The 27,686-nt window shown below is 40.2% G+C and overlaps 4 protein-coding genes across 4 annotated transcripts in view; 3 read left to right on the top strand and 1 right to left on the bottom strand.

Annotated features, from left to right (window-relative positions):
• grin2bb (glutamate receptor, ionotropic, N-methyl D-aspartate 2B-b) overlaps nt 1-6,744 on the top strand; it is a gene marked incomplete at its 3' end in the record, with an annotated part of 71,791 nt that extends 65,047 nt beyond the window's left edge. The window contains exons 13-14 of the mRNA XM_080029507.1: nt 643-881; nt 4,420-6,744. Of these exons, the coding sequence (XP_079885633.1) occupies nt 643-881; nt 4,420-6,744 (2,564 nt within the window). The remainder of the gene's footprint in view (nt 1-642; nt 882-4,419) is intronic.
• A 6,138-nt stretch (nt 6,745-12,882) lies between these two features.
• On the bottom strand, nt 12,883-16,262 carry LOC307251657 (uncharacterized protein). Its single transcript, XM_080029040.1, has 4 exons — nt 16,068-16,262; nt 14,765-14,902; nt 14,384-14,513; nt 12,883-13,626 (listed from the first exon to the last, which is right to left on the bottom strand). Exons 2-4 carry the CDS (start codon nt 14,877-14,879, stop codon nt 13,314-13,316), a joined length of 558 nt encoding a protein of 185 aa, XP_079885166.1. The 5' UTR covers nt 14,880-14,902; nt 16,068-16,262; the 3' UTR covers nt 12,883-13,313.
• Nucleotides 16,263-18,552: 2,290 nt separating this feature from the next.
• On the top strand, nt 18,553-21,570 carry nfam1 (NFAT activating protein with ITAM motif 1). Its single transcript, XM_080029233.1, has 6 exons — nt 18,553-18,715; nt 19,123-19,389; nt 20,365-20,486; nt 21,058-21,186; nt 21,289-21,399; nt 21,488-21,570. The coding sequence occupies exons 1-6, from the start codon at nt 18,622-18,624 to the stop codon at nt 21,548-21,550; spliced, it is 786 nt and encodes a 261-aa protein (XP_079885359.1). The 5' UTR covers nt 18,553-18,621; the 3' UTR covers nt 21,551-21,570.
• Nucleotides 21,571-22,297: 727 nt separating this feature from the next.
• f8a (coagulation factor VIII associated) lies at nt 22,298-27,107 on the top strand. The gene is made up of 12 exons (XM_080029640.1): nt 22,298-22,375; nt 22,785-22,831; nt 23,476-23,548; nt 24,513-24,672; nt 24,900-24,968; nt 25,083-25,203; nt 25,320-25,412; nt 25,673-25,737; nt 26,096-26,177; nt 26,330-26,376; nt 26,796-26,851; nt 26,966-27,107. The coding sequence occupies exons 1-12, from the start codon at nt 22,317-22,319 to the stop codon at nt 27,045-27,047; spliced, it is 954 nt and encodes a 317-aa protein (XP_079885766.1). The 5' UTR covers nt 22,298-22,316; the 3' UTR covers nt 27,048-27,107.
• Nucleotides 27,108-27,686: the final 579 nt, after the last annotated feature.

The raw sequence follows: 27,686 nt of genomic DNA, 5'->3' as shown, positions 1-27,686 counted from the left end.
GATTTGATATGGTGTTGTCCATTTTAACAAATGATAACCAATCATTGTAATGTTTTTTTCTCTTAAGGAGATTCATTTAGGTAAGCAAGTGAAAACTACAGTATAATGATCTCATCTGAACAAACATCCATACACTTAACTGTGTTATACAAGCTTTGGGGAAATGTAAACCCAATTGCTGTCACACAGAAAACACACAAAAACAGACCATCTGTGCAGATCAAACAAATCTCTCTGGATATGTCCTCCCCCCTTAGCAGTCCTCCCAGTGATATGGAACTGAGGGAGACACATTTTAGGCGGAAACACTTGTCATATGACCGTGCACACTTCCTCCCTAGGGACTGTAGGGTCCCTGCAGGAGGTTGTTTTTTTCTCACAACAAGGAAAATATAGCCTTGCATAAAATATAATTAATGAGGATGAACCCCTGGGGAGGGCATGTTCATTGTAAAATAATGCAACATGACATGTGTTGCACATATGTGAGACCTGAGCTGTATTTGGCATCAAAATTGATATTCTCTTTTGTAGCCTTAGATGTTCAGACAACTGCGGGCAATCTCATCCACGGGTGCAGGTCACAGTAAGAGTGAAGTCAACACATGGATACAGTAAATTGTGTGCATCTCCTTCCTCCAGGTGACATGGAGGAGTTTGAGGCGCTGTGGCTGACGGGCATCTGCCACAATGAGAAAAATGAGGTGATGAGCAGTCAGCTGGATGTGGACAACATGGCGGGGGTCTTCTACATGCTCGGTGCCGCCATGCTGCTGTCGTTACTTACCTTCATCTGTGAACATTGGTTCTACTGGCAGCTGCGCTTCTGCTTCATGGGCGTGTGCACAGGACAGCCCGCGGCCACCTTCAGCATAAGCAGAGTGAGTGTGTTCATGCTTGATTTTTTAGGTTTGACCTTTCTCCTCCGGACAGAAAGATCACAGGGGTGGTTGCTTTAAAATCCCTGTCTGTGGTTGAGGTGTATCCAGTCGGTCAGGGGAATACAATGACTCACCTGTGGCTATTTTTAGGCCCGGCAATCGTTCATCAACAAAACATGAATAAAGAGCAACCCCTGCTATACAAAAACAAAAAATTGTCATTGTAGAGCATTTAACATTTTCAATTTGTATAACACACCTGCAGCTTGGTTGGTCACCCTGTTGACTGCTATTACATACTGTAGTAATAGTATTAGTAGATAAAAAAATTATTTAACCCTTTAAAGCAGCTCCGAGTAACATTTAAATATCTTTTAAACAGCTTCATGTTTCCTCTCATAATCATAAATTACCTTTAACAGCAAACGAGACCATCAGTGCAAAGAAAGACGTTTTTATATAGTTTTTATTACTGCATTTGGTCTGGTCGTACACCCAGTCCGATTTTCGGTTCGCTCGTTCAGGCTCTATGGTCACATATCCGTATTGGTCGCAGATTTCAGTGTGGCGCTGCAACGCGATTTGAGAAGCCTATCCCTCCAGGTGAGGGAAGGGGAGTGGGAGCCTTGTTTGAGACAGTTATTTGTCGTCATAATGACTGATAACGGGGCTGAACCATCAAAAAAAAAAAGAAAATGCAATGAAGAAAAGCTAAAAGGGAGAGTGATAGACGGGCGGGAGGAGGGGGTTGCCAAGCAACGTGTACACAATTTCACGGGAGCGAATTAGACTGCAGTGTTTACTCCTAAATGAATGAGCGGTAGCCTACTAAAACAAAGTTTACTTTGCCTCACCAGCATCATCAGATGACCATTATTCATCTGAAATAGTCATTATTTACAACAACATAAACACATTACCTCATCGTGATCCATACTAACTGCCGTCTCTCGTTCATTCACTTTGTGTGAGGACACGGACTCTTTCAGCTCCGTGAGAGGTGACACTGCATCAACTCATTGCAATCAGGTGTGTGTAGCACTGACTGGCATTAGTTGATGCTGTGTCACTAACCACTCTCACGGAGCTGAAAAGAGTCCGGTGCCCTCAAACTTTCAACACACAGACATGCACTATATTGCTTCCTGATTATTTGAATCTCGCACGCCCGGCACGCGCTAGAAAACAGCTTCACGACAGCTGGCGTCGTAAAAATACTACCGCTTTTGTCCAAAGGGGCCGCCAACGTGCCATGTTACTCGTAGTGGCTTTAAGTCCCAGTTCAAACACTGCATTTCAGTCCTAATTCCATTTATGTGCCATTTATTAGTTTGAAATGTTCAATTGCAAGTTTTTCTGTATTATTATTTAAAATGAAAGAAATTCTTGATGTTAATAATCGCATTGAAGATTTATGATCGATTTTAAACTAAACAAAAATTGAAAGGGGGTTTTAGACAGATATATAGATAGATATTATAACCAATAAATTACCCAAAAGTTTTTAATTAACATTTTACACATATTTCACCCATTGAGAGTGAAAAACAACCAAACTCTAAAGTGTACATGTCGCCTGGATTGCCATAACAGCACACAGTAAGCAGTTATGACATTATTGCTCGTAAGCCTCAGTGCCTGACGGAGGTAACAGAGCCCACAGCCTTTGAGAAAGCCAGCTGTTTATCAATTTAATGCCTTAATGTTCCTGGAATAAAAGCTATTTAGTATTCTGCGCATTCTCAGCCGGTGACCTGAAGGTTTGTTTGTGGATGTTGAAGAGCTCTTCCGAGCTTGTTTATGGCTTTGTTAAAATGGGTCACTTAACAAGGTGTCTCAGTAAATTGACGCAGGATGTTAAGGTCAATATGAATAATCACTTGAGGTGTACATTCATTTGCATAATGTTACCTTTTCTTTTAGAGTAAAAAAAGAAGGCGGGGGGGATATTGCATATAAATTGTCTCTGTTCTTATTTACCTGAGAAAAGGACTCCAGTGTTTATATGTTTGGTGTTAAGGCTCGAGGTGTTTCAAATTGTAAAGTGATTTGTTTTTTATCTACTCAGACTAACCTGAAAGACAGATATCGCCTTGAGCACTTCAGAAACACATACTTAGTTTTTTTTATTTCTTGTTCGATTAGCAGCAATCTCCTTGTGTCTTTGTAGTTTATGAAACTAATATTTAAATGCAAAACATAAGCGTGGTGTCTGCATGGTAGCTATGATTTACTATCAACTCTCATGAGCTTAGGATTTTACTTTTCCATTATAATTTTTTTTACTATTTTACTGCATTACCATAACCTTTACGTGAATAGACGTTTCAAGAGGTGATCTACAGCCAGATATGTTTAATACTTCCCCATGCCTGGTTTAACACACAAGTGTCTGTGGAAGAATCATGATAAAGACTAAAATAGGCGGCAGGACAAAGGCAGTAGTAGAAAAGAATAGACGTGGTGGTGTGCCAGTAACCTCTTTTCTATTACCTTTCACAGCAGCTATAGTAGCTCTAATACAGACAATCCCATGGAGATAAAACAGACACAAAGAGAGGGTCGAGGCATAAAAGTAAAGAGGGTTGATGATTCAGATTCATGAATGTAGCTCAGGAACGGCGAAAGTGACCAAGAGACAGACATAAACTCTTTCTGACAAGCTGACGCCTTTGAGGAATGTTGCCCCGTGCGCTGGCTGGTGGATAGTGTGTCCTCAACCTTTCCGATTTTGCTGTTGCTTCGCCCAGAGATTCCTAAGCCCCCCTTTAAACCCGCTTGTTTGACGTCACTCGCAAAAGCTTCCAACTTTCCTTTCCTTGTGAATCCTGCTCTTACCAAATAACCAAAACAAACCACACCAAAAAGGTTAATGACATTTTAAATAGATGATTATAAAAGTTTATCTGTCTTTCTATTGATATATCAGAGACACCTACATTAAGAAAGTGATTCATTTCCTTTATAATGTTTTTTAAGAAAGGAAAAGAGCAAAAACAATCCTGAGTTAGAAAGTCAGAAGCATCGGTTTCAGCTGAATTTAAATGACATTGATTAAACCTATTGACCGGTGGTCAAAACCATGAGCTTACTGCGCCCCTTGTGTGATCAATCAAGGCTCTGATCTGCTTGTTTTCCTCTCCCTCCATTCTGTGTGTCGGGTGAAGTGCTGAGAGGCAACGTTGTCCCTATGAGAGAAGTCATTTATGAACTCAGCCCCTATTACTGTTTAATAGTGTGTAAACAAGAGGGTGGTCAGAGGGAACATGGCAATGCATTAACCTCTGTCTGTCGCTGTTTGCCTCTCTCTCTGTCTGTCCGTCCGGTTGTTTGTTTGTCTGTCTCTCTCTCCCTCTCTCTCTCTTTGTAACAATAAATCCCCTTTTGGTTCCTGGTTGCTACACATTTTATTGTTGTTTCTTCTTTCTTGGTCTTCATACCTTACCACTTTCACTCTTATTCTTTCCTTTTACCCATGGCCTGTCTCACCCTTTCTTTTTCTCTCCACCTCCCTTTTCTTGTCATTTTCACACTCCAGGGTATCTGGAGCTGCATCCATGGGGTACAAATCGAGGAAAACAAGTCAAGCATAGACTCACCCTCGGCTACCATGAAGAAGAACATGAACAACACCCACTCCAACATCCTGCGGTTGCTCCGCACTGCAAAGGACATGACCGCCGTCCCAGGGATCAATGGTTCTCCACACACCGCTCTGGAGTATTGCCACAGCGGTCGTGACCCAGCTGTCTATGATATCCAGGAGCACCGGCGCAGCTTGGTTGGTCACCCTGTTGACTGCAAGCCGCCGCCCTACCTGGCAGAGGACAACATGTTCAGTGACTACATCAGCGAGGTGGAGAGGACTTTTGGCAACTTGCCCCTGAAGGACAGCAACCTGTACCAGGACCATTACCTGCACCACCACCCTGTCTCGGCTCTGGGTATGTCCGGGCCCCCGCCTAACAGGCCGCGTAGCTTAGGCAGTGCTAGCTCGTTGGAAGGGGGCATGTTTGATTGCGAAAGTTTAGGGGGAGGGGTAGCACCCATCTTCACCACCCAGCCCCGCCCCACCTTGACGCACAGGAATACCAATAAATTTGACCTGATTGCCGGCCACGCTCCAGCGGAATCCAACCAGGGTGGGTTCAAGGCAAACAATGTGTACGGGCGGTTTTCTTTCAAAGGAGGTGCATCCAGCACAGGGCTCATCGGGGGTCATGACAGGTACTGTGGTGGGGGTGGGGCAGGCTCAGGGGGTGATGACGGGAACATTCGCTCTGATGTTTCGGATATCTCCACGCACACTGTCACCTACGGCAACCTGGAAGGCAACAACAAGCGACGTAAGCAATACAGGGACAGCCTGAAAAAGAGGCCGGCCTCGGCCAAGTGCAGACGGGAGCAGGATGAGATAGAGCTGAACGGCTTCAGGAGGAGACCCCACCACTACACCGTCCACCACCACTTCCCCCACGGGTCCCAGGCACACCGCACCGTCTCACCTCCCCTGGAGCGGATGAGGGGAGGAGGAGGGGGTAATTCTTCACCTTACTTATTCCGCAGAAGCAAAGAGAACCTGAGGGATTTCCACTCGGACCAGTTCCGCTCCAAGGAGGGCAAGGCCAAGTGGGAGCAAGAGGGTGGAAGTGGTGTGGGCGGTGGTAGCGGTGGTGGTATCTGTAAAAGCTTAGTTCCTGTGGAAGACTTTCTCAAAGGTAAAGTCAAAAAACCCGAGTGTAAAGTGTCAGCAGGGCAGCAGGCCCACACCTGCTGGGAGAAGGGGGTTTCTGGGCTAGGAGGGGGAGGCATAGCAGGGGGTGACTGGGAGTGTCGTAATGCTCACAGTGTGTGTCACCATGATAGAGGCGTAAGCGGCACAGTTAGCGCTGTTGGGGCTAGCAGCAGTCGCCCCAGCTCCGCTACCAGCAAACGCTGTGACTCCTGTAAGATCCAGCCAAGCAACCTTTACAACATCAGTGAGGATAATAACATGGTTTTCACTGGAGGGAAGAGTAGTGTAGGACCCAGCCAGGTACAAACTCAGGCACAGCGCAGGAAGCTAGGGCCGGGTGGGCGAGTGTTACGCAGGCAACACTCGTATGATACATTCGTAGACCTGCAGAGGGAGGGGGCGGGGCGCATGGGAGGGGTTGGCGGGGGTGTCGGGGGAAAGTTTGCCCAGCCCCGAAGTGTAAGTTTGAAAGACAAAGACCGCTTCACGGAGGGCCCCAGCCCTTATGCTCACATGTTTGATAGGTATGCAGGTGAAAGGGAGTATTCCATGTTTGGTGGAATAGGCGGGGATAGGGCAAAAGGAGGCTCCTCCTTCAGTTTGGTCCGTGGAAGCGAGGGTGGGTTGCATCAGCGGTCGGTGGGGGAGAGAGACCAGAGGGACAGAGATAGAGCTATGATAGGAGATGGGGGCTGTGGTGGTGGCAGCAGCCGAGGGGCCAGGACTTACTCCTTGTCTAAATCTCTCTACCCAGATAAGGTGAACCAGAACCCCTTCGTCCCAACCTTCGGTGATGACCAGTGTCTCTTACACAGTGGCAAACCATACTACATCAAAAAGCCACAGACGCAGCAACAGCAGCCGCAGCAGCATCTTCTCAACAACAGCCGAGGAGGAGGAGGGGACTTCCGCAGCTCCATGGGAGCAGCTTCCTATTTACCCGCGTCCGCCACAGCTGGGGTGATGTCCAATGTGGCCCCCAGGTTCCCCAAAGAGATGTGTCTGGGCGGGGTGGGAGGTCCAATGGGGAACCACCATGTGCCCAGGGACACGCTAGGTTTGGGGCCCTTCAACGGTGCCAATGGACACGTTTATGAGAAGCTCTCCAGCATTGAGTCGGATGTTTGAGGGGGAAGACGGGGGAAGAACGAGAGAGAGACAAGATGAAGTGGGTAAAGAATGAGGGTAATGGAGAATACCAGCACAGGCCAATGACCTTGAGTAGACACGATACTGTGAGTGTGATTCTCCAGACACTAAATAGATAACATGTGGACATTGCACAGAGGCCAATGCAGGCTGAGCTGCGGTAAAGTCCTGCGGGAATCACGTTTTTTTTTATGAGAAGAGAGGATTCTGGTGCTGCTCTGACGCTCCGAGAAGGATAAGGAGGGAGGGGAAAAAGTCAAATCAAATCTCCATTCTCTGCTCTCTTCACATGCTCGTCGTCTCTCCCTTCTTCCTGCAGACCCTTAACACCAAACAGACATTTTGTTTAACAACAGAAATACAATCATGAATGAGAAATCAATACTTCTGTTGAAGTAACAGGGTAAACTAATAATAATTGTATTGATAATGTTAATAATATAATTGAATATTATTCCAGTGTTTAATGATGTTTGGTTTGGATAGTTTTTAAGTTTTATTGATTTAAATAGTTCATGTTACATATTTGTAAGATGTTAATTCTTTCTTAGCTTACCAATATTACAGGAGACCGGTAGACAGTACGGATCTTTTTGGGGTTCCTGTAATTTGGACTCTTCTTTGCAATTAATTCTTCATATTTGCTTTTTTATACTTTTCTTACTTTTGAGTGCTGTGAAGTGTATGTGAAAGGCATGACTCGCTGAGTACTTTCTATGTACTTATACATTTGCAAAGAAGGTATTTTTTCCAGCTGCAGAAGCAACATCATCATACTGATTTGCTGTTTCCTCTCATTTTTCTGCTCGGTAGTACCAAATGGGTCTCACATTTTGAGCTGGATGTGCCTTAAAGGATTATTACTGATTTTTCTACATACAAGATCTGTTCTGTTGTTAGACAGATCCACCTGCAAACTATTTTAATCAATTGATTTGAGAGTAAAAATACAGCTGAAACAGTCTCAAATAAGGGTAAAGTTTCATGATCATAACCGACTTTTAGATGTTACACAGCGAAACATAGAGATTGCTACATTAGAGGAAACTTACATTTCTTATTAGATCCCTTACAATAAAAGTAACCAATAGCAGGATAACAAGGGTTAAACCACAGTGCCATGATAAACAAACATTCCTGCCCTCCCCCCAGGTCAGAGCGTGCCGCTGTATGTGAAGAAAGAAATTAAGAAAGAAAATATAGAAAGCTTCTTCTTGTACTATTAACTACTCCACAATTAATCTAAGTGCAAGTCAATTTCCTTTAAACCGTTTACTGAGATGCTCAACAAGCTTCCTTACACCTCACCTCCTCTCCTGAAACCCCTACTGTGTGTTCTACTCATAAACGATGGACCAGGAAAATACTTCCCATTAAATTCATGTAAATCATATTAAATGTACGCTTGTTGGTCTCTCCCTGTTTCATTGGGTCCGACTCAATTGGCTGTGACAGTTTTGTGGTTCAGGACAGGGACATAATGGACTCTCTGAGCGAGGCCTGTGTTGTGCGTTAATTATTACATGATTACGACCATAACTCCCGGCCTGCTTTATTTGACAGTCACATCGGAATGATTGGAGGAGTACAGGTGTTATCACTCCGTAAGTGTTAAGGACCATAACGGGCTCATAGTCCAAAATAATCCCATGATTAGTCTGGCAATTAAGTTTAACTAATTTAACTCTACACTGTTGTGTCCAAATTACTTTTTTAATTAAAAAAAAGAGACTACGAACCGGATAAATAGTACAAAAACAAGTAAAAAATCATTTATCTTCACTCTACAACTACTGAATAGTTTGCCTCTGTGATTTAAAGGAACAGTTTTTCTTTTTTGGAAATCTCCTGCCTTTTTGCCGAGGGATAGATTAGAAGATTGATGCCACTCTTATGTTTGTCTTTAAGTATGAAAACAAAACTGTAAACTGTTCTGTCCAACGCTAACCAAATCCTCTTAAAATCACCCGTGAAGCTCACTAATCTAATTTTTTTTTTTAAAGTGCAACAATTACATCTCCAGGACTTGTCAACATGACGTCAGCTAAGCGTGGCACACAACCTCTTTTTAACACTTGGTTTTTCTACGGATCAAACAAACCAGACACAGCCTGTTAGTTAGGGAGCTTTAGGGGTGCTGTCAGACAGATGTTGTGTCCTTTGGAGAGAATGGTTGTTTCCCCGTTTCCAGTCTTTACGCTGAGTTAAGCTAACCGTTTGCTAGAACTACATTTATATTTAACATACAGACAGAAGATAGTGGTTTTGATTTTCTCATCTCTCGGCTAGAAAAACTATTCCTTTATTCTGTTAAATGTTCTTACATTACGAACAAAAAACCAGGATCATGTGTGTATGTCATTATTTCTCCCTCCATGTTGCTCAAACTCACATTTTCTTCACCAAACAGAGCATAAAAATAAAACAATTTCACTGATATCTCCTTCCATCAGCCCCATAATCTGTTTCACATGCTGAGATTTTGATGAAGGAAATAATTTGCCTTCGGGCCTCCATGGTCCATTGTGTCAGCTGCAGACATTTGAGGAGAAACAAGAATAAAGAAGATGGCAGGAGAAAGTGTCCTAAAAAACCTGCCTTTGTTACTTATGGACTACTTTGATCATAATGTGGCTCCCAAACCAACAACATCAGACACAAAGGTCAGCTTTGTTCTACATTTTTTTAAGACAACTATAGTTGTGTTTCATTGTATTTATAGCCCTCTCTCCCATTGAACTATTCTATATTACTATTCTCCATTTGCAGTTGTTTTTTAAACTTGACATTTATTCATTTTGACAAACCAAATTGTAATACCTAAGCACAATTTAACTGAATGGGTCCAATATTTAGTTTGTTTACATCTCAGTCAAAACTTCAGAAGACTGTCTTCCTCTTGGATGACAAGTTAGTATGTATGATACTAGGGGGTCTCTAGGGTTTGTGAAGACTTGCATGTATACACTTTTCTTTAGTTGTGTTTTTAAATCTTAACATTTAGCCCAGAAAGAATGGATGTTTTTGAAAAGTATTTTGAATTTTATCAATTTTCATTCGTACTGATGATCCATGTGAAACGTGTTTGTGTGTCCATGTGTGTGAGTGTGTGTTGTGGAGCGAAGACACCAATCTGTCAACACTTTGGTTATATTTAAACATTACTAAATTAGATGATGAATTTCACTAGGATAGAAAAATAAATGTTTTAAAATTATTATTTTTATTGTTAATGCTAAACAAAAGATCACTTTTCTCAATAGTTTTCATAAATGCTTTTTAAACAAGGTTGAGGTCTTGCTTTATACATCCACTGTCTCTGAAGAAGCCATCTTCTTTGTAACTGCTTTTCCTACTGTTTCTTTTTCTTTTTCTCTGTACGTTTCATTGTTTGAGTTATTGTATGTGCCTGAATACATATACGCTTGATTACCTCTGCGTGTGCTCATATGGAAGAGAGACGGAGTGTGTGTGACTGTTTATTGTACATGTATTATAAAACTCTATGTATATACTTAACCTCACGCTCATGGACTTTTGATAAAATAAAACTGTACAAAACTGCAGAAAATAGATATATTTGGGATTAATCTTTGATTTGTAGGCCCCCATTCAAAATTGCTTTTTTAACGACTTCAGGCCAGCATATGTGCTACCGTTTAATATTACACACATTTAATAATCAAGGTTTGTTGATGTGTTCTTTTTTTCTTTTTAAATTTTCTTTTGGTCCAAGACCAGCTAAGAAGGTTTGGTTTTCTCAAAGGAAAAATTGTAAAGCAGCATCACTCACTGTTACACAGAAAGCACAATAGAGTATCTATTGCATTACAAGGTAGTCTCCTTTTGTTCCTCCTTCTGATTTTTTTGTGCTTTGCCACAGAAGATCGAACATTCTCCATCCCTGAGCTGTACAGATTGTGAAAAATGTACATAGGCAAAAATCTAGTACACCCTCGCGTTTTTGTATGGAGAGAAATTTCTTGTGTGAAGAGAGTATTTCAAAATTTGATTGAATATTTAGTAATATTGAAAATGAGATTAAACAATGTGAAAATAAGTGCTGAGAAATATTATTCTTCTGTCTCTTTGGAATAAAAGTGTTGAGTATTAACAAAGAAATAAGACATCTCTTTGTCTCGTTCTTGTGTCTGCAGGTTGGCAGCTGCAGGCAACAGCACTTCTTTCCTGTGTCGTGTTTATATTTGACATTCAAATGCACTGTGTCCATTCTGTAATGAATCCCATTATTATGTCTCATCATAGGTCATCAGTGGATCTTCAGCCGAGCGTCATCTCCTGCTCCTTTCATTGCATCTTTTGTATGTGCCCTCTCCGTCTCTCTCTGCATGTGAGATTGATGTCACCCCGCCATGTTGGAGGGGTTTTGGAGACCAAAGGGAAAACAAATATAAGAGGCTTGAGGATAAAAGGTGGAGCGAGAGGGAGAGAAAATATTGAGGGAAAGAAGAAGTGATGCAAACTGAACCCAAGCAGCAGAGATCAAAGTCCCCCCACCCCACCCTGCACTCCCCCCCCCCCCCCCCCCAAAAAAAACTCTTTGCTCTGAAAGCCTTGTCCAGCAACAGGAGTTATTTAAAGAACCTGCAGGTTGGAAAATGCACTGATGCCTTGTGTATATAGATCTGGTTGGAGACTTTTTAACATCTTCAGTCGATGAAAAAAATATTTACATCAGTTTTATCTCCTGCCTTCATCGCTCTTTACTATTTTCTCTCTCTCCGCCATCTATTCTGCTCACTTCCCTCCCCACACACCATCTCCACCAACCTAAGGATGCATCGCAACACATGTAACTACTTCTTGACAATTAACTGTTACCTAGCAACTGGCTCTTTTTCTAGAGATGGGGAGGGAAGAGGGTGAGGAGGAGCGAGAGAGAGAGAGAGAGAGAGAGAAAGGGAGATTTATACAGTATTCCCACAGCATCTTAACTGGATTGGATGCAACAATGCATTGACAATACAATATACCAAAAATGGAAAGCACAGCCTGAGCTTAACGCCCACACAGCGTAGAGAGAGGAGGAGGAGGACGAAGAGAGGGGTGATGTACAGATTACAGTGATAAAAGAAAGAAAAAGGGAGAGGGGGGTGAAAGACATGCAGGAGCATCACAGGGAAACAAAAAGAGAAACTGGCAACCAGTGAGTGTATATGCAGGTTGGAAATGAGGGAAAGTGGGAGAGTAGTATGCCACACTGCAGTGGTGGAGTTGTAGAAGAAAAGCAAACTGGTTGCTGTAGAAACACTTGGCAAAGTTTTGATGAAGGCATAAACTAAGAATGCCTGTGCCCACGACATGCAAACACACACACACACACACACTATACGTATACAAACTATTATTTTGTTAGCACATAACAGGCACCCCCTGCTGGGTCCATGGACCACTCCTCACTTCAGCTGAGCGAAAAACAAAAGATCAAGACTGTTTGTTTCAGTTGTAATGCCACATGTGATTACAGCAACAGGCGAGCACTGACACCCTGTGGCAAGGACATGGCAGAGGAGGTGCAGGACGTGGACCTGGTTTCTCTGATACCTTCAGTTATCACTGCAGCTTAAGGCAATTGGGAGAGAAACAAAGCAAAGAGCCGATCCATGCTGCAGGGATTTTTTTCTCTTGTGAATTCAAAATAATGTATTTTCTAGCTGCATGTTTTTTTATGTAACATTTTTTCTTTTAAAGAATGCACTTCAATGAAATTGGAGACAGGATTTAAAGGAAAAATACCAGAGCAGAAGACAGATCCTGCCTTTTAGTTTCTGGTTTAAGCTTTAAAAATATTGGATCCTACATTTTCCCCAATGCAACTCAATAGCATCTGAAAGAAAATAGCACTAAAATAGTCTACGGGCTAAAAAAACTGTTGGAATGGCCCTTTAAAAACTTCTGAATAAATAATGATATAAATAGGCTAAACATATTAATAAATAAATGCAAAACTTAAAATATATCCATGAAATTAAAATGAAAGTTTCACGTTCCAATAAACAAACAACTAGGCCTAACTATCTCCACGAGGAGCGAACAACTTCATCTGCCAAAGGAAGATAATGAGAACACAAAAAACGACAAACAAACAAGTAAGTTGGACCTTGTGTTTACAACTAGTTTTCCTAAATGTAAAAAACAAAAAAAAAACAATGCCTTACAGGTGATGAAATAGCCTATTTAGTGTGGGTGTGCAGAGATAATGGATAAGAAATGTAATAGCCTACCTACAATAACAAATGTAGACTATGGCCTAGTATTTGTAGCCTAATTATATGTCCTGACTTTAAACTCAGTCTAATTAGGCTAATGAAACAGATGTAGGATCACACAAGAGTTTAATAAAGATATGAGTTATCTGTTGACTAAAACAATCCTAATCATCGCTTCTGACCTACAGCACAAGCAGAGTCTTAATGTTATATTGTTTTTGTTTTTTTACAAAAATTAAATCTATTCAGTTAAAAAATATGTAGGCCTATGTCTTGCATTACAGGCTATAAAATAGTTGCATCACAAAAACTTCCCCATCAGTCTGTCAATGTCTGCAGCAGCTTGGCTCCCCCGTTGTTCAGGACTCTCACCCGTCTCCTCCTGACCACCCGGCTCACCCTCTGTGGACTAGGGCCGTACCGGGCCGGGCTCAAAGCGTCTCCTGTCCGGCTCTGCAGCGCTGAAGGGCGGCCTCCTCCCACCTCCTCCTCCCCCTCCGTCTCCCGGTAGCCGTGGTGACGGAGGAACGGTTCCAGCGTTGCTAGGCGATGAGAGAGCTCGGTGATGCGCTTGCGCAGCAGGGACACCTCTCTGAACAGGTCGTTGACGGACTCAGACAAAGGGCGCACCCTGCAGGACGAGCAGAGCAGGGTTAGCCTCACACCAATTAATCAACATGTGGAAATGTGAGCTTCCAACTGTGATGCAGGCTTAAACAATATTAACCTGAACAACATGAACACCCGGGAACCAACAGGAGGAAGTTACAGGGCTTCTGATTTTAAACTAGCCTATAGCCTATTTGATTTTAAAGTAGCCTACTGGAAGAATTGTTCATCATTAGCCTACTGATATTAATTCTCATTATTTACGTTATTACCAAATTTGTGATATGACACAGGCTTCAGGATAGTGTAATGATGTCATTAGGGCCATTGCCGAAATTTTGGAAAACATTTTAGTCCAACAAACAAGCATTGGCCTAGGCTATATAAAAATATAAATAATATTTTCTGTAGTTGTGAAAATATCACTTCAACTGGAGAATTTATCCTAGTATATATTTTTTTCTTACTTTTTTTAAATCTCCTTATTTGTTATTTGTAACATATTCATTTACTATAGTCCAAACATAAATGTAATAAAACACAGACAGAATCAGCCTTTGTGTATCCTAATTGTGAACACTTCTTTGTGTTTTTTAGATGTTTATATTCTTGCGGATTAATTGTTTGAGTGTCTATATGTTTATATAACCCCCAAATAACCAAGGAGGGACAAACTGGAACCAACTCATGGTCATAAAAAGGAGTGATGGAGCAGAATAAATGGGCTCAGACAGCATGTTTCAGGAGGGCATCAGGGGCAATGCAGGTGTTACAGTTACCTGGAGTAGTCGGGCAGCAGATTGCTGGGCTGAGAGTGCAGTAAAGTCTTTATCTCACTGAAGATGCGTTTTCCCCAGGTGTCTAAAACTCTGGTCACGCTGCGCACTGCGGCCACGTTCACACTATCAGCTGAAACCAAAGCACAAATCCAGCAGGCTTCCATTTACAGAAAAACAGCCCAAACAAATCAGGAATACTGTCCTCTGAGGAAAGCACGTGTTGACAATGATTGGAAGCTCTGAAATAGTGATCGTGTCCCTGCAGAGTTTCCTAATTGGCCAGTTTCATTCAACTCAACAATAAATTATCTTTATAATTCACAGCTACAAAGATTGTGAGATGTACAGGCCTCTCTGAGACATTGGGTGGTGATGTTTTACCTCCCTCTCTGTAGTTCCAGTAGCCGTGATCCAGCTCGTTCTCCTCCACGGCCGGTTTGGACCCAGTTGCCACGGCAACAACCATCAGCACCACCAACAGAGAGACAGGGGCCATGACGGACAGACGTACACCAAACCCTTTAAGAAAAGAAAAGAATACTCAGCAGAATGCAGATGTCTGCAAACACACAGTGGTGGAAAGTACACTGACTGTAACAAGAGTATAGTAATTAAGTGCAATTTTAATCTGCATCTACTTTTCCTGGAAAACTTTAATTTAATGCTAATTTCCAAACCTTAACTCAGTATAGATTTTACAAACAAAACATTTGAACAGGTTATGAACCATGATACTTTGTTATAAATTAAACTACCCATGCTCATGAAGCTTTTCCTTTTTGGATCATCGATATGATACAAATTATGAAAATAATATATAAGACTGTAAAATGTATATAATAGAAAAACACAATTTCCGCCCCCTGTAGCTTTCCAGCAGGTAGTTGACCAGGTTGTCCACCCAGGTTGTGATCCTTGAAGGTCCTAGATATCATTTCTGGTGAACAACCTTTAACAACATTCCATGTCTATTTTCCAATAAAGGGGGTTTTGCCCCCTGGGTATGTAGTGATTTTACTATCTGTATGATTTTCGCTGGATAAAGAGTGAGGGGCCTTCACCCATAGATCAATCAAAAGTACGCTGTGAAAACAACATCTAAAGGGAAAGGTTATGAGACTATCAAAAAAAAAGGTCTTGTGACCTGTCCGACTTTAAATCTAATAAGGTCTGAAGAAAGGGTCCTTTTAGTCAGATGTGTGTCTGTTATGAGAAGAGAGTGAACACAGACCAATCAGACAAAACAAAAGAGGTTTAAATACAGTTTTCCCCCCGTTCTTTGATCACATGAATCCAGGTGTGTATGAAAAAATAAGCAGGCGACTCCACAAAGGAAAAGCAGGATTGGATCTATTATCACAAAGTGTATGAATCACACTGGACAATAATAAGCCAGTGACTCATTGCTGAGGTATCATAAATGTTTTCAGTGGAATGTAAATCTGGGAAGCCGATGAAAAGGCCCAGTGAAAACGGAATTAGCGATAATTTGATACAGCTTTTGCACATCTGGCCAAACACATCTGCAACACCGAGCAGTCAAGCCACAAACCAGTGTTACTACATTGTGGTTTCTGTATATACTGCAATAAACAAATTATAACTTTACAAACTAAGCGGCACCATAGAAGCATCACACACTGCAGGCTGTTTTGGATAAATTAGCAAATGGGTCGATACTCACCACTTGAAATAATGATTCTGCTCAGCGGGAAGACCTTCTCCGATCTGGTTTAAATACCAGATTCCTCTGCCTTGTCTCTCTTCTCTGCTCCGTCACTGCCCCACTCCTGTCTCCTTATTTCTTCCACTCTCTCTCTCTCTCTCTCTCTCTCTCTCTCTCTTTCTTATTTTCCCTGATGCTCTGTCCACCCTTGACTCACAGCTGTAAAATAGTTAGGATAAGAAGAAAGTCATTGAGCATTTTCAAAAAACACACATGCCCAGCTCCTCCCACTCTCTTCTTCACATAACACACACACACACGCACACACAGATGTGCTGTATGTCCTTTTTCAGAGAATCCTTGACCCTGATTTGGTGTCAGAGGCTGTGATCTCACCCTGCTGCAGGATCGAGTTGCTAGAGAAATGTAAAGTGGTCTACTCAGCACATGAGTTATGGATCTTGTTCATCTGTCTTTGCTTCCCACTGTCTGACCTTTGCCCTCATGAAAGCGGCGCAGAGCCTCAACACACTTCAGAGAAGTTTCTTTCAATTCTACCACTTTAAAGTATGCAGAATGATTAGTTATTTTAAATTCGATAGGGAGCATCTGAAAGCATTAACAGTGTTGAGGAGAGCAATAAGTTGTCCTTTAGTCTACTCTTTACTCATAATACTTTTACTTTATACTTATACTTTCACCTTCCACTTCATCACATTTCAGAGAGAGATAATGTCCTTTAAATTGTTCCCCTGTTTTATTTTATATTTGACAGCTATGGTTACCTTGCAGATTAAGATTTACAATACAAACATACAGTATGATCAGTGTGTAAACCACAATTACTTTTTATAGATTAAACTAACCTAACTAAAATAATCAAAAGCAATAAACTGCTACTTAAATCAGTGACAATAATTTGAGAATATAATACACAGTACATATGCTCAGAAATCTGTACTTTAAATAAGTTTAACTTCAATACTTAAAGTGAAGATAATCTATTCCATGTAAAACTTCGACATTTCCAAAAACAAAAAGAAAAGTCCAGGCTTTTTCCTAAAGTAAAAGTAAATAAGTATTGGCAATAAATGTATGTACAGTATCCCAAGTAAACAAAGTCGGTATATGCACAATGGCCAACTATCAGTGCGATATTATAATGTTATTGGATCATCGTTGATGCATTAAGGAATCAGTGGCTGAACTTGAATGTAGATCTATAGCGATGAGTGAACTATTCGATTAATTGACAGAAAATTACTGGCAATTATTTTACAATTATTTGATAAATGCAACTGTTCATGGACATGAACAACAGTATAAAACCCGATAGATGAATCAATTAATCATAGAAAAAATATTCAGCACATAGTTGTAGCCTTAACTTTAATGTCAGGCAAAGAAAGTGTTACTTTTAATGTCTTAACATTCCCTGGGGGATGTTGTAGTTTAATCCATTCCAATGCATCATATTTCATTAACTAAAATCCATTTAAATTAAATAAATGTAGTGGAATAAAAAGTACAATGTTTCCCTTTAAAATGTAGAGGAGCTGATGCAGCATGAAGCAGAAAAGAAATAAAGTGAAGTTCCCAAGATTTGAAGTTCAGTAGTTCAGTAATCTGTTACTGTCTGCCACAGTTCACTACTGATTCAAAAACTCAAACTTCTAATAATGTTTTTTGTAACGTAAAGGATTTGCATAGTTTAAAGAAAGCAGATAAGGAGTGCAGAAGACGGGATATGAAAGGGAGAGAATTATTCTTTATTGACTGGTATCCAGATGTTATTCCAGCTCGCTCGCTCAGGCTGTTTTCGTGCTGTGGCTGAGGTGAGGTCAGAGTTGGCTGCGGATACAGCCAGAGAGAGAGAGAGAGAATTGTGTAAAAGTCAAGTGTGGAGGGAAAGAGAGGAGGAAAGGGGAGAAGAAAAACAGACAGACAGACAAATAGGGTTAAATAATATGAACCGCTGCGCTTCAACATATGCATGCCTCTCCTGGCAGCCTCAGAAAGCGATTCTTGAGAGAGTTACTGCTGTGAAGAAGTCACTATACCATCCACAGCTGGTTCACATCAATAACAGGCAATTAGTCACCTTCAGCTAAATTCCACATGCATGCACACTCACACACTCCATGCTTGCTCCCTCCCTGCGTGAGTCCTCCAAGTATTCTGTCAATTTTTTTTTTGTTCTCCAACACCGTCTCACTGTGGAGGAAAGCCAACACTGCACTTTGCTTCACCTCCCGAGGCTGACGTAAGAAAATAATGGGGAGTTAGGGGACAGTTTTGATCTTTTATCCTGCTTGTAGATGTATTTTTTGCTTTATTAGGCTTTAATGTTAAATGTCATGTGTCAGACAGACCTGTAAATGGTCTTTTTATTTGTGTTAAATGTCCAATGACTCAGTATCCAGAAAAACAGAAAACAAATATTGTGGGGAAGTGGCTCTGCAAGAAACAGGAAACACAACACCAAAACTGAGAAACACTGAGTAGTTACGCAGAACAACTTCTGGGAAGAAGACTATAAACAGTCCCCCCTAACAAATCTACAAATCACGACATGGAAGCTTCACAATTCTGGCGTCCTTCTTTCATCTCGTCCTGGATATTTGTATTTTTGCTCTCTTCTGTATACTCAGGAACGAGTACGCCAAGTAAGCTATCCAAACTTTATTCTGACTGACTCAGTGCACAACATTGTGGATCACTAATGATACTTTTGGGTTGTTTGAAACCAAAGATGTTGAAAAAAATAAAATAAAATGTTTCATAGTTGCCCAAATGTTGAAGGTGAAGTTTTCAAATTGCTCCTTTGGTTTGATCAACAGGCTCAAACCCTAAAAGATAAGGTTTAAAAAAAACCAGCATATCTTTCTATCTAAATTCTCTCTTGTGAGAAGCATGTACCACTGACGTTATGATGTTTTTGTTAAATAATTTACATAAACAATTCATCAGTTATCAAAAGTGTTGCAAATTAGCCTAATATTGTGAAACTTATTAAATAATCGTCAAAGCATTTGAGCACCGAAGTTAACCTCCATGTTATATTCTCTCGCAGTAATACACCTGGAGAGCACCGTCTTTGTGGCCCTCTCAGGCAGAGAGCTCAACATTAATTGTGAGTTGAGGCTACCGGCGAACCAGAGCAAAGACTTCCTGACATGCTCAGATTCTTTGAACACACCGATATACAGCTCTGACATCCGAGCAACGGCAGACCAGCCAGCAAACTTTAATCAGACATTGAAGCTGGAAAACCTGAAATCAGGAGAATACTCTTGCCAATTTAAGACAGCCAAGGTGTACTGGTTTCTTCTAGTGAGAGGTGAGTACAAGAAAGATGACAATGTGAATGGGAGATTAAACTGAAAGGGTTTTTAGTGTAGCAGTAGGCCTATTAGCCGACTGGAGGCTATGGCAAGGTCACTGTTATAGCCTACGCTTAATGTCATGTTTCGAACTACATCATTAATGTTTTTGTAATCTCCTGTTAACTTTAAAGGTAGTGTCCTCACATCATAGGGCCACTTAATGAAAGCTTAGTTGTACGCATAGAAGGAGGGACAATTAAACATTTCAAAGGTGCAGTGTGTTATAACATGTATTTTATCAGCAACTACTGGTGAGAAGCTAGATGGCCCCTCTCCCTCGTTAACCATCCCTTTCGGAGAATTTACAGAAGCTACGGTAGCCTCCAAGGACAAGAAGTTACTATGGCATCATCCACCACTGCCCCAAGTCTTTCCATAATATCAAGTGATGGGGCGAAGATGTATTTAGTTATTCATACTTCTTCTTCGTATCTGTAGACCCACTGAACGCACAAGGCTGTTAAGTTAGCTCGTTCTGTGCTACTGTAGAAACATGGCTGTGCAACATAGATGGACGTAGCCTGCTGCTCCTATGTAGATATAAAAGGCTCATTCTAGCCTAATAGAAGAAACAACAACTTTTATTTTAATTAAAACATAGGCTACTTTATATTATATTAAAAAAAAATTACCAAGTCTGTTCTGAAAAATGCAAATCCATTCAATGTAGCTCACCTGGTTCTGTAATAGTGGGAGATATTGTAGCTGCTAATGTTCTTGATATCTCTGAGGTGAACAGGTTTTATGTTTGTCTTTCTGGTAACTTGAAGGATATTTCGAGTACACGGATAGCTGAGAATATTAGCCTGGTCTTAATATTTTTAGCCAGTGGATACATCGCCTGACAGGTTGAGCAGGCAATCTCTGCTGTCCAGTTACGATAAGTTCCTGCCACAGAGTGACAACAAACTGTGTTTTTTTCTCTCCAGAAACTGACTTCATTAAGCCCGAAGTGTGGGATGACACAGAAATCATCATAGTTACCACCTTCACTTGTGTGCTGCTGGTTTTCAGTGTTGTCGGTTCGGTGTATGTCTTCAGAGGAAATTGGGTAAGATGCACCCAGTCAGATGTTAAGAAACAACATGTTTCGATGTGAGAATTTTGCTTTGTAAACTGAGGTGTGATAAGGGGAATTAAGCTCACTATTGTAAATGAGTTTCAATATTGTTGATTAATATTAACTACTCAATGTGATAGTCTAGAAGTTTTGGACCAATGGCTAGACAAAATGTCACCAACCACAGTAATGTTTACCTCATCCTGCCAGTGACACTGTTATTTTTCACAGCTCAAGCCTAAAGGTAAACCTATCCTGTTATACAGCCATATTTCTGCATCACAGCAATTTATAATTTAAGGGAGCTGTTGAAAGGCAACGCTACATCACAATTTTTCTTTCATGAGTCTTAAACGAGTCGAGTCAGACGGAATTTTTAGAAAAATGCTGTTTTTTTCTTTCCAGGACTTTTTTATGTTTGGTCTGTTCAAGCTACTTTCTGTGTGTAAACAGAAGAAACTAAGATCTCATCAGTGAGAAATGTGATGCTGATAGATAGCTTAGTAGGTGTGTATTATCAGGTTTTTGTCATTATTTTACCTTTGATGTCTCTCATTTTTAGAAGGAACATATCACTGAATGTGACGACACTGGCAGCAAACAAAAGCAGAACCGAGATGAAAGGCAGGAGAGGGAACTAGAGGAAGACAATGTGACTGTAATAACAGCTTCGTCTACGTCTTTCTATGCCGTAAGCACCTTCCTTTTTTTGGCCATTTGTGTCCTCCATCTTCCCTGCGTTTGTATGTTTTCTTTCATAATTCTTGGAAACTGATATGATACATTCTCTCAGAGTTTGGAGCCTCGGCCCAGGTCCATTTATGATGTACTAGACCACTCGGCTGCCAACAGAGAGCCAGACCAATGCAAAGCTAAACCCAAGAAACAGGAACCACAGGAAACGGTCAGTGCTTTGCAACATTTGACTGTTTTCAGTGGAAAACAATAAAACATACAATCGTTCTGTGACCTGTCTTCTACTTCCTCCGCAGATGGCGCAAACCACACAAAGCCAGCATGAAGACATGGAGTGTGTCTATGAGAATTTTGAATAATAAATACACATTTTGCAAGAGATAATATCAGTGTTCTTGATTGATTGTGGTTGGAGTACATAATATCAGTGTTCAAGCCTATATACATTTTACCAGTGCTAGGAAATTTGTTTATCAATTTTGTTAAGTAAAATAAAATATAAAACAGATTGGAAAAATTAAATAAAAATTACAAAAGTAGCCTAATATCAGCTAAATGCACCCAAAGTATAAGCCATGGTAAAATATTATAATATTATACTGTTTGATTATTTTCACGAATACATGTAACCAGCATTTTAATGATTACTAGGAAGCTAATTCCAACTATTTTATTTACTGTAGGCCTATAAACAATGCAATAAAGATTTTCAAATCTCAATCTGCAAAGTAGGCTACTACAGCTGTCAATTAAACGTAGGCCTAGTGGTTACAGTATTTTCCTTTGAAATAGCCTAAGTGTAGGCAGGCCTAGCCTACATATAGGCCTAGGCTATACGAGGCTATAGTACCTCAGAATTGTACTTGAATGCAGAGTTTAGTAAATCTACTTGTCACTTTTATCTCTGATGGTTTTGGAAAAGCCTACATAAATTTAAAAATAAGTTATCTACCTACTTGTCCGTCTAATTTTTTGCTTTGCTGCTATCAACATCTCTCCTTATTTGGGCCCTTCCTTCTTCGATAAGGACTACCCGTTTTGATGACGCTGACCAATACAATCGTGAGTTTTCCATTCGACGCTCTGTCAGTTGTAGGCTACTTCCTGGTTTGTTTTGTTGTGAAGATGGCAGCGGAGGGCGATTTTCTGGCAAGATACCGAGCGGTGTCAAATAAACTGAAAAAGTAAGGCTTTGAGTTACATAGGATCAACTTAAAATGTGACTTAATCTCAGGATTAGCGTAATGTTAATGGGCAATACTACTTAAAGGTTTTTATAGCTAGCATGAATGAGCGACGATAAGCTAACTGTTAGCCTGCCATTACTATATGTAAATGTTATGTGACGTTATTAAATAAAGGTGTGCATTTTACGTAGGCTATTGTCTTTGAAGGTATTATCATGGTAGGGGTAATTGTTTAGGTCAGGCGCATGAAAGGTAGTGACTGACACAATTGACATAGCTACAGGAGCTAAAACCACCGAAGCATATCCATCCATCCCTCTGTTTAGCTCCTTAACCTGAGAGTAGGCTTCTTACGATAGTTTTTCTAACTACATACAAATGAATGGCTTGTGTTTCCCTAACGCAGGCGTTTTCTCCGGAAGCCCAATGTAGCGGAGGCAAGCGAGCAATTTGGTGAGTGTCATCGACCTTGTGATAAATGTTAACATCTAGGGATCCTACAGATCATTTAAAAGTCTTTAAAGGCATTTAATAATGAATTAATCTATTTTAAAAATAGGGCATTGATTGGTATCGAACTGTCTTATCAGTATTTCAAAAGTATTAAATATGCCTAGACATCGGAAGTAGGGTTTTATCAATGTTTTTCTTCTTCTGACCATGCAATTTAAAAACTAAATAGCTAAGGCATTAGCATATGTTATGGTCACTTTGAGACATATTATTTTATTTTATTCTTTTTTCGTTCAGTATTTAAATGACCTGAAATAGAATAATGAAATACCAAATTATGGAATTACCAATTGAAGTGTATCCTCTTACTCTAAGAAGTAATGTCTTTGCAAAATTGTACCAAACCCAAAGTAGTTGGATCTTTTTTCTCTACAGTTATTTTTATTGTTGTTGTCAAATTGATCTAAAATGTCAGTCTGAGTGACATTAAACAGTCTTAAATCTAACTTGCCTTTAGCTGCAGGAACCCTGAACATTACTGGATTGGATTTAGTATGCAGGAAATTACACCAACTCACCAAAATAACTGTCATCAAAATGTTTATTCACAGTTTGCCTCACATATATTTCCCCCTGTGTTTCAGGCCAGTTAGCAAAGGAGCTGAAGCAGCAGGACTGTCTTCAGTATGCTGCCTTTTGTAATCTGGCCATGGCTCGGTGAGTATGGATGCTGACCAAGGCAAACAAACTACAACCGCTCAAAACATTTCCATCAGGAAAAACATATTCCAGCTTTAGAAACGATGCCAATTCAAAAACGCAAACGAAAAACCTAAACTATGACAACGGAAACATGCTGAAAAAAAAGGCATAAACCTTATTGGTAAACAGGATGCCTGCAAATACAGAAACGATGCAAAGTGTAAAACATACAATCCAAACAAAAAAAAACGCTGCATACTCAGTCAACACAACAGAATGGCTCCATGACTCTAGGGGTAGCGAGAGAGTGTTTTATTTGTATTAAGCACAAAGACAAATGTAGTAAAGAAGCCAAATATAGTATAATATAATAAATGACCAACAGATTTATGTAGCTAGCTATGTAGCTATGCTGAAAGTAAAAAAGAAGAACGTGTTAACAGATGTTTCCTTTGTCAAAGAAAGTGTGAAAAAAAAAACAAGGTTGGCAAGACCTAAAGTAACTTTTTCAAAATTCATGAAAATGTCATTTGTGACACGTTATTTAAAAATTTGGAATTGAAATCAACTACAAAGGGAAACCAACGCTGAGCCCGAGGTGACACTTTGCATGACAGTCTTATTGGTGATGACATACTGCATGAAAATTGTATCATTTTACATTTTGGCATCACTACATAGAGGTGTCATTTGGTAAATCAACTCGAGTGAATATTCTGTGCTGTATATATTAAATGTATGAAATGTCTCAGATGCCACTAAGTGAGTTTTGACAACCTTGAAAACCTATTATCTGTTCATTAATTAAGTAATTTGTCAATTATTGCTATCATGTGTTAAACTCATTACACAAGGATCTATCTATACACAGTGCAATAAGTTTAAGATTTAGTAACCGGTCCAGTGAGCAATGACATGTTCACTGCTGATGGTGCGTCTGTTGTTCTTACACATCTTGCATGACATGTCTGGACTGCAGGTGTGAGCAGACTCTATTTAACGCTCCCGGAGAGGCTCTGGCACTGACTGATGCAGCGCGTCTCTTTCTCACATCTGAGAAGGAGAACAGGGCGCTGCAAGCCCCGGGCTTCGATGAGCACCTTCAGGCTGCACTCAACTGCTATAGTTTTGCAATCAAGGTATGCTGTGATTCCTAGAAGGCAGTGTTAGCGCTTTAAGCACCATTTGTGCTCTGAAAAAATGTGGGGAATAAAAGTAGTTGGTACTAGGTTTAATGACAGTTTTGTGGAATCTATAAAACAGATTAAGGGTTTGCAGAATTGATTGTGGTTGGAGTACATTCCTGTGTTGTTTCCACATTTCTACAGAGACAGTAATATAATGCTGATGTACAAATGGCTTACAGGTGTACATTGAGATGAATCAGCCTGTGATGGCAGCCAGCCTGTGTCTAGAACTTGGCAACGCGCTCAAGGTATAACTCTGGAAAGAAGGTCAATTCTCTGGATCTTTGCTTTGATTTTTTCTTTGTTAAAATTCTGTAATTCAAATGAGATGTCAATCTCTTCGCCTCCTGTGGTTTCAATAGGAGATGAACAGACCAGGGGAGGCTATTGTTCATTACCAGAGGGCGGCAGAGTTGCAGACACAGACGCCAATTGAAGCTCTGCTGTCACTGGGAGAAATGGCCACATGCAAAATTCTCACACGTGAGTTCATGGTCCATTTACGTTTGATATGTAGTTGATGTGTATTTTATGTGCATATTTCATTTGATTTTCTGAAGTTTGAGCTACTCTTCTGTATTTGTTTTATTATTTTGCAGGTGATTACGACGGAGCTTTGTCAGTGTTCACAGAGATGCAGCTGATGTGCCAGGAGAGAGGACTGCAGCTACCAGGAACCAGCACCCCTGTTGGTGAGGGTCTGCATTCATGTTTAAACAACCTTATGTATGATGAATAGATCAGTACATCAGTGAGGAGGCACAGTGCAACTTTTTTGTTAAAATCTGGATGTCTAATAAAAGTAAAGAAAAAGGACCAGTATTTCAAAGCAGTGTATCACTTTTACGTTAATATCATTGTTGCATTTCATTTGACTACACTGACTGTTAAATTATTGTTATATTGAACTGTCATTAATTTTTCTTCCTTATCTTCATTCTCTGAAAAAAAGGTGCATTTCTGGACATTGTGGCAAAATGTGAGATCTCCAGAGTACTGCTGCTGATGTTTCTTGAGGTAAGTCTTTATATTTAAACAATTTATTTCACCCTTAATAGGTCGGAAAATATTAAGAAAATATTATTTTCACCTTCCTTTTTAAGGTAGTTATGATGAAACACTGTTTATATTTTGCAAAGTATTAATTTAACCACAGATGCACAGTAATGTGACAGCTTGCCAATATTGCAGTGTCAAACTGTCAACAACTGTCAAATGGTGAAATGCCAGAAAGCAGATCATCTACAATTCAAAATGAGGAGACTCCTCCACATCAGCAACGCAATAAGAAGAAATACAGCACTTGTGCCAGGAGTGTGAAAATTGTACATTACTTAGTGATGCAAACACACTTTAATACTGTTCTCCTGTGCAGCCTCCGCCTCAGAAGCTGTTACCAGAACATGGCCAGACTCTGGAGAGATATGCATGGGAGTCTTTTGACCCCCACAGCCAAGGTGAATGCAATTTAAATGCTGAACTAATATTAGTGATAATGTATGAACTATTTACTTTGTCTTTTCACTTGGAATACTGAAATTGTATAATACATGTTAGAAGTGGCATTCATTTCAAGTGGCGTAAACATAGATCTACTCCTCTCCTTCAGTGACCTTCCTGCCTGAGAATGTTTTCCTGCTCCTGCAGTCAGTCGTGGTGAGTTTCATCATCCACTCACTTGTTAAGTTCACAGGATTTCCTCCTGCCTCATACAGGAAAGATAATGGTCTTCACAACCTTCACATAGCAGTGATTAATGCCCTGGAGTTTTTCTTTCTTTGCCAGTAGAATTTTATTTTTATTTATTTTTAACATTTGAGGTGGTGTCAGTGTTAGTAAAACTTTACCTTTGTCTTAAATGTGAGGTAAACAAGGTACAGTTTATTGATGAATGTTTATTCATGAACGTAATAAAAAGGATTCTGTTAAGAAACCGGTTCTTGACAAACAGCCTCTACCTGTGCGTTGGAAGAGAGCATAAACATTGACAAGACCCTGACAACGTGCCATGGCCATCTGAATCTGCAGTTACAGATGTTATTTGTTCATTTAATAACAGCAGATCTGTTTTGCAGATGGCGTGTCAGGAGAAAGACACAGAGTCCCTCAAGTCTCTGCAGACCGAGCTATGGTGAGCATTAACAAAATGTTAATTTCTATCATGTGATTGGGATTAAGCAGCATTTTTTTATAATTTCTCTGTCTTAATTTTCCATATCGATTATGTTTGTTTTCCCCCGCTCAGGCCGTTTCTGGCTGCCGAGCAGAATCACCTCCTCCACCTGGTGGTTCAGGAGCGCATCACGCCGTCTGGCCAGGGCATTTAGTGCAGTCCAGTTTTACTCACTTCCTCCGGGAACGATACTTTATATAATGGAACATTCCTCTTTCTGACTGGGTCTGTTGTAAGGCCTGAAGAAGTGTTCAAATCCTCAATGTTGTAACTCGCACTAAAAAAAAATATAAACTAAAAAAACTTTGTTAAGTCACACATGTAGAAATAAGTGAAAAGCCTCTAGCATTTTCCTTGTACTACTTATTGTTCAGATGTGTTGAGTTTTAGGATGCTAGCTGAAAACTAAATATGATTGAAATCTTGGGTGCTTTCAGTGAACTGACTCATGAATATTTATTATGTAATGACTGTTTTTGATTTTGTTGCATTTAAAGTAGTTTAACTGATGAAACGTTTTCTTTGTGATATAATTTGTTTTATTAATAAACGATATGGCTTAAATTCCAATATAATTACATACAAACACTTCTATTGCATAGTTATGAAATGTGGTGAAATCAAACAACATCATTAATCTCCATCCCTGGTTCACTTTTTGTTCACTTGTACAAAATGTACTTTTCTTATGATAGCAGCCAACTACAGACACACAACACATTAAAAAAACACTCGATACAAAAATATAATGGGTTACAATGTACATAGATCACAAAAGGATACACTATACTTC

This window comes from Ammodytes marinus, assembly GCF_949987685.1.
Source record: "Ammodytes marinus genome assembly, chromosome: 6".
NCBI classification, from domain to species: domain Eukaryota; kingdom Metazoa; phylum Chordata; class Actinopteri; order Uranoscopiformes; family Ammodytidae; genus Ammodytes; species Ammodytes marinus.
Note: the sequence above shows the minus strand (reverse complement) of the source record. Positions and strands in the feature narration are given on the sequence as shown.